Genomic DNA, 7,294 nt, shown 5'->3' on the forward strand with positions numbered 1-7,294 from the left:
GAACTTACAAGATGTTATGTTTGGCGCCATATTGATAGCCTATGAAGTGGTATGTACTGCCATTGCCAGCGTTGACGTATGAAGGTGACCACTCAACGACAAGTAGCCGTTTCACTTGTAGATAACACAGTCCCAACATTTTTTTTTCTATAGCCTATTCCAATCTAAGATAAACAAATCTTAGAATTCCATGCGATCTGCTTATAACACAGCGACATCTTACACTACAAGTAGTTCTTGATTTATAATCCAACACTATTTCACTTAACTACTTATGTTCACTTTAATTTTACTTCCAAAGTTCCGATAAGTTCCGTCGACGTCAAAACGCCATTTCTTTTGTAAATCCATAACGATTATCTTAATTCAATCAAGCTCTCGACCAGTGATATCGAGTCTATTCGGTGTCGAATGTTGTTTATTTGGGGTTTTTTTGTTTGGAATAAGGCTATAGATAATTTCGATGTAGGATTGCTAATTTCATAAATCGAAATATTCTTTTACGGAGCATCTCTACTTTTTAAAAATTTAACTATCTACTTCTATGGATTTAATATTTAAAGTGTTTTATTTCTTACGTCTATGAACTTGTACCATAATTTATTCCAATGTCTGCGAAAAGAACACGTTGTTTGAAAGACCTAAATAGTTTTTGTGTTATTTGTAATGAATAAATTATCAAACAGTATTGTGAGAGCTGGTTTCTATCATTATTTGTTTTAGAAAGATAAATAATTATCTGCATGATATTCTAACGAGAAATGTTTACGTTTTTGCGTATGTACGTATGTATGTATGTGTGTATGATCGAAAATGATACAAATTTCAGGTCTAAACGTGCGAGAAAAGGCGAAACAACTAGTGAATCTTTTGAAAGACGAGGAGCGTCTGAAGAACGAGAGGGCTCGCGCTCTGAAGGCGAAGCAGAGGTTTGCGCAGAGCGCCAGCGCCTTCGGCAGCGACGGCGCGCTGGACACGCCCTCCAGCCCCACGTACCCGCCGGTGAGCATATGTCGGAATGAGCTCCACACTCTCCAAAGAAGAGGGGGATGGGCTTAGCCAAGCCGAGGGACGTCTAGAAGCACTTACAATTTTTTATTTTAATTACTTAATACAATTTATAGAATTTTATTAAATAATTGAACATCAAACAAAATATAAAAGTCAGATAAAACGTCCTCTCAGTTGAAAGGAAAAAATTGTACTTGTAAAAATGTATACAAATTTTACTTTTACTTTACTTTACCCCCGCCCCGCCCCGCAGCTCAGCAACAGCGAGCCGGCGGAGTGGTCGGGGCGCGAGGCGGAGCTGGCGCGGCCGCTGACGGCGGGCGAAGAAGAGCTGCAGCTGCAGCTGGCGCTCGCCATGTCCCGCGAGGAGGCCGAGCGCGAGGAGCGGCGCCGCCGGTCCGACGACGTGCGCCTGCAGCTCGCCATCAGCCAGTCGCAGAACGACTTCCAGTGGGTACCGCCCCCTCCGACTGTCTTATCACGTTCTGTGGTCTCGACTCCCAAATCGATAGGACAAGATTACTAAAATATGTTCTGTTGAACACTATTCGAATACTTAAAGTAATTCGTAGACAGCTCCTGTGAATCCTACCCCCTGCTCACGATCCGACCCCGAATCCTCTCCTCACAGACTCGAACAGTATCTCCGTGCGCGAGCGCACCTCATGCGCGATACAATCGTACCGACCGTGGAGTTATATCCGAGGTGCTGGTTCTTCGGCTGCGTGGAGTGTCGCCCGAAAGTAATTCTGTTAGTGTTTTAAAACCACCATGTAACATACAACGGACCTTTCACATATTTTGTAACCAAGTACCCCAACCGTTGCCTGGTAGATATACCTGGTAGATGGTTGGGTACTTGGTCCAAAGATATAGTACAAAGATATCCTTTGATTCACTATTTTGTTGAAAGCTTGCTCATCGGTGAGGGCGTGTTTGTGTGATTATGAGTTTTTATAAATATAATCGACAGGCAGACAGGCAATCCGCCCATAGACATTAGAGTTGTAAGAAAAAGGCTTGCACGAAGCCCTGCCACCAAGTAAATCCGCCAGACCACACTGGAACAAAGTAGTAGAATAAGCTTTCTTAAGAGGAGAAGACACACAGAAGTCGCAAAATTAGCGTTACATTAGGGTGTTACTTTATTAGATTTTAAAAAATTACATTGACAATTGGTGATATTAATTTATACAAGTTTTAAAAATTTAATATAAAATAGCACGAAGCAGTCAAAACAAATAATTATTCAAACTGAAAAGTAAATACAATTGTATAATGAACAAATGCTATAGTACACTATATACAAAGATGACCTACATATATATTTAAATAAGAAATATATAATTACAGAACTACAGGCGTGGAGCCCAAGAAACCGGAGCAGCAGTCACATCTCCTGGATCTGCTGGACGTGAACCTCTCCCCGTCGGCCGCGCCCCCCGCACTCGGTGGGGCCCCCGCGCCGCTCGACCCCTGGGGCCTGCCCTCGCCGCCCGCGCACGTTCCCCTCGCGCACCCCGCGGTGAGACGATGTGCCGAACCTTACCCTCTGTTTACAAACATGTCGCAACTAAAACGAGCTAGTGTTAATCTACTTATAAAAATGTACAGGCAGCAGAAAAATGATATTTTGCTTAACTTAGATTTGGACTACAATAAACTTGTCATGTTATTGACTCAGTTCCATGGAACCGCCATATTCGACCAGTTTGTATTGATGATCTTTGCCTTTAGTACCCAAATATATCAAATATCAATAATATAAAATTTTACAAGAATGTTAATAAGAAAAAATAGCAATTTAATATTTTTTTATTCTACATATTTAGTGTTTACGTTTGGACCTCCGTCCTGCTGTGGATACTATGGTAAGGAGTTACGTGGGAACGTAGTTTGTGTGCTAATTTTATGTTGTTTATATCATTATCATGGGTAGATAGGATCCTACGGGGAACTCCCGCGTGCCGTGCAATGTGCATGCACGAACGAGTTATAAAACAACCTTACATGATTTATAATACACTAGTATATGTTTGACGTATTATGCTAGATATAAAATAATAAATATATAAGTATATAATTATTTATTATTGATATTTCGTAATGTGTAAACTATCGTACGTTCTATTGTCTTACGAATAACTGTTACGGTGGCAAACATCAAGGTCTAATTTCATATAATCTAACTCTCATACTGGCGGTACTGCAATATGACAACACTGGATACGTGATGTCCGAGGCTTGGCATATTTTAATTGGCGCGACTTTTGATTTGGTCCTTTTCGAGGTCTATCGCCGTATAAGTCAGCAACCACGTAGTCATCCGTGATAGTAACATAACGAATGGTTCAGGCGAAAGTGCGACGGGTACATCGATTATTAAATATCCTGGTGGTGTAAAAATTTATCTCCCACGACGAAAGTCACAAATGCGAATCTCGAATAACTAATTATAAATAAAAAAATAAAAGTGTAGAGTCGATATATCGCGCTCTCGAGTGAGCGAACCGGATAAACCGGAACAGTCGGACTAACGCAGCGCCCCCGCAGGACACGTCGCCGGACGCCTGGTCGGGCGCGCCCAGCCCCGCGCGCGACCCCTGGGCGCCCGCCGCGCCGCCGCCCGCCGCGCCCGCCGCGCCCGCCGCGCCCGCCGACCCCTGGGCGCCCGCGCAGCTCTCTGCAGTAACTACACTCTTTTTATAAAAGTTGTATTTAGTATATGATAATTACACTACTGAACCTGAGCTCTGACGCTGGCCACGTGTGGAGAAATATACTTTGACGTGCAATAATTATCACAGTTGCAGAACAAGTCTCCCCTGTCGATCCTGTCGTCTCCGTCGTCGTCGGAGCTGGAGCAGTTCGACGCGCTGTCGCAGCGGCCGCGCACGCAGCCCGACAGCGACCCCTTCGACCTGTCCGCGCTCGGTAACACGTCTCCTTTGGCGACAAGTAACTTTGATCTGTGACTTGAAATTACAAAAAAGAAAGATCTCGTGGGAAAACCGGGTGGGATGAAATTGCGTTCTCTATATATTATGAATTAAATTATAGACAGTAAAATAAATTAAATGTCTGAAAAAATTAAAATGACAGTGACAAAGGCATTATTAAAAAATCCGTATGAAAATCAGTTAAATGATTGTATATATCATAATTATATTAGAAGGAGACAGTCAAAGGGAAAGAGAAAGATGTCGCCTGAATGGGGGCATAACGCTTTTCCTTCAAAATATTTTATTCTTCTATAAAAAGTATGATTCGTTCCTGAAAAAACGACAAAATAAACTTTTTTCGTTATATTATGAATTATGGACATCGCCTGGATAAATAATTTAGTGCGAAACTTGTCCGTTAATGTTTCATAGTAATTATTTTAATACTTATATTAAATATATTTTAATTATTAATAATTAATTAATATTTATTAGTATTCTCAGGTGACAGTCTGACTCCAAAACCGGTGTCACCCCCGAACACTGGCGCCATCAAGAAGTCTCCCTCTGCCTTCCTCGGAGAGAACTCGTCGCTTGTGAATCTTGAGCGTCTGCTGCAGCCCGTTGCGCCTGACCCCCCCGCACCCAACCCCTTCGCGCACGAGCGACCTCCGGCACCCGTCAGTACACCCACACATACACTTCGGCAAACATGTTTAAATGAGTTCGACACTCATCGTAATATTATATCGCATTGTAGGTCAAACTGTCGATCAATGAAATCAAACAGCAACAAATGGGCCTCAACACGGGCCTCTCATTCCCAAGCGCGTCGCCTGCCTTCGGGGCCCCGATGGCCGCTGCGCCGCCTCTGGTCGGGGGCCCCGCGCCGGCGCTGTCGGGCCCCCACGCCTTGGGCGCGGCAGCGGACCCCTGGGCGCCGGCGCGCGCCACGTCGCCGTGGTCGCCGCCCGCCACCAGGCACACTCCCAATCCCTTCCTATCCTAGCCACAGGTACTTCAATATTTATCTTTACACATATAAATCTTCTGTATGTCTGTAACTGAACTCAAAAGAGAGATGAAACTATCGCATATCAGACAACATCATGAAATAACATATACACAACCGTGATTAAACTCGAATATCTTTATATGTAAAATCGTCGGTATGCGTGTGTTTCTTTAACTGAACTACTTTTACACAGTGGACACTAATTTCGATGATTTTTGTGTTCATCTGAGTAGGCTTCTAGAGCTCTAGATGATGATGATGATCTAGTTTGGACCTGGTAGGTTTTGCTACGACCGGGAAGTAAATAAAATTCTTATTTTACCAGTACAAAGTCAGAATGGGCTGCTAATTTATTAATAAAAGTATACTGAAAATGGGGCACCTTATGCTAAACTCACCCTTCGAATTACATACATACTGAGTATAAAACATATTATATTTGTAAAAACTACTCGATTTTCCTTTTTTTGTATATGAATTAAAATCGACTCATATGATAAATATTATAATAAACGTTCTGAAACTGGGTAATTTGCTTACATTATAATAAAGGATTGAAGGATTTCGTCTTGTTATATTATTATATAGCACAATTGATGTTTTCAGAAATTATTTTGGTATAGTATATATATAATTTTTTCATTTTACAATAGAGTGTTTTGTTTCAGAGCAGCTCTCAGTAGACGGGCAGCTCGCAGCCATGCTTGAAGGTACCGTTTGGTATGAGACCGATGGTACACATGCTTCATCGTTTCATCAGTGCATAAACACATGTTTGCAACGAGTGTTGCCAGTTCGAAACACTTTTTATTTCAATAAAATTCTACAGCAATAAGACAAATAATTATAAATAAATTGACCAATTAATGAATTTAATAAACTCGGAGTTCAACTAGCTGGTTTGTGTGTAATGATGGAACTATAAATAAATTTTACAAAGACAGTTGTCAGTCAAGTCGCTCGTGAAAGTGTAACCGTCGGTCGCTTTCTTCTATTTAGATTCAATCTAATAACTAACCGATCAATTCATTTATGTCAATGAATAATTATTATTCTAAGCACTATGTACAAAATTGTCAAGGCAATATTTTTAAAGTGAATATTTAAACGATAAACAAATATTTTTATAATTTAAAAAAAGTTAATTCCCATTTCAACTTTACAATCATTAAAAAATGACAATTTTGTAAATAGTGTTCGGCTCGTCTTTACTAAAAAATAATATATATTTTGACAAGATTATTTATAATCGTTTTTTATTTTATCTCGCGAGTGGTGTATTTAAATTTAGTGTGTAACATAAAACGTGAAACTATTGTGGTGATAGGTTTAAATTAAGGTGTATGAGGATAGATACAGTATATAATATAATGAACGATACATAGACTGGGTACCGCTGTCGCGTAGACTGGACGCGTTCAGAAATACGCGGGACGGGTAAAATACTAATTTAAAAAATCACAAATATGTTATTAATATTTTTTATCTATGTATTCGTAAAATGTAATCTTTACATGAAAAAAATATGTAACATTTTAGGTGCTAAAAATAAGCGAATATACCTAAATAAACAAATCGTAACAGTATTAATATTATGTAAAATGGAAAAAATACGTTTGTCACGGTTTCTGAACGCGCGAGTAGAGTAGCATAGACGTTAGAATAGCGCTAGTGAGTCCGTGGCCGATATTTCTGCCACAGTCGGTAACACCAATAGAAATAATTTCTTATCTGTAGTTATAGAAAACTGTGGCGGGAATATGTTCCATGCGCTCGTTGAGACGGCTGTTTAAGGAATTAATGTAGTTTTAAAGGAATTTCACAGTGCAGTGTATTACGATTAGAGTAGTATTTGTCTGAATATTGGTTTTATTAGTTCGTCTGTTTTTTCATCACAAACAATAATACTGTTCATTTACGAGATCGAATTCTAATCCGGTATGTTATGTGACTACGCTACTCATGTAATGTGTGTCGGTGAGTAATAGCTCTGAACAGAAATAAAAATAACATTATTTATTTTGTAAGAGGATTTTAAATTTTAGAATCATGAATACGTTTTTGTAAAAACTAAAGAATCTATATTATATAAATTTTATTTTGTGAAAAAGATTGACATTTTATTTATAATTATGATAAACAAACTTTTCTTTACACTTGTTTTTTACTTAATGTACAAAAAGTAATAAAATGTTGTATTCTAGATTGTGATGTCACCAGTGTGGTTCTCTTGTCAATTTTGAGGATTTTTCTCGTATACAATTGTTTTTGATATTAGAATTATTTGTAAAATGTAATCGTGGATTGTGTAGTTATTTAAAATTGT

The 7,294-nt window shown here is 39.4% G+C and overlaps 1 protein-coding gene across 1 annotated transcript in view; it reads left to right on the forward strand.

The window, feature by feature from the left end:
- LOC113391479 (epsin-2) overlaps positions 1–6,068 on the forward strand; it is a 29,565-nt gene extending 23,497 nt beyond the window's left edge. Inside the window, exons 4-11 of the mRNA XM_064215922.1 lie at positions 830–1,002; positions 1,265–1,461; positions 2,365–2,536; positions 3,565–3,699; positions 3,819–3,969; positions 4,449–4,633; positions 4,714–4,968; positions 5,637–6,068. Of these exons, the coding sequence (XP_064071992.1) occupies positions 830–1,002; positions 1,265–1,461; positions 2,365–2,536; positions 3,565–3,699; positions 3,819–3,969; positions 4,449–4,633; positions 4,714–4,962 (1,262 nt within the window). The 3' untranslated portion in view covers positions 4,963–4,968; positions 5,637–6,068. The remainder of the gene's footprint in view (positions 1–829; positions 1,003–1,264; positions 1,462–2,364; positions 2,537–3,564; positions 3,700–3,818; positions 3,970–4,448; positions 4,634–4,713; positions 4,969–5,636) is intronic.
- Positions 6,069–7,294: the final 1,226 nt, after the last annotated feature.

Source organism: Vanessa tameamea, chromosome 9, assembly GCF_037043105.1.
Source record: "Vanessa tameamea isolate UH-Manoa-2023 chromosome 9, ilVanTame1 primary haplotype, whole genome shotgun sequence".
Taxonomy (NCBI): Eukaryota; Metazoa; Arthropoda; class Insecta; order Lepidoptera; family Nymphalidae; genus Vanessa; species Vanessa tameamea.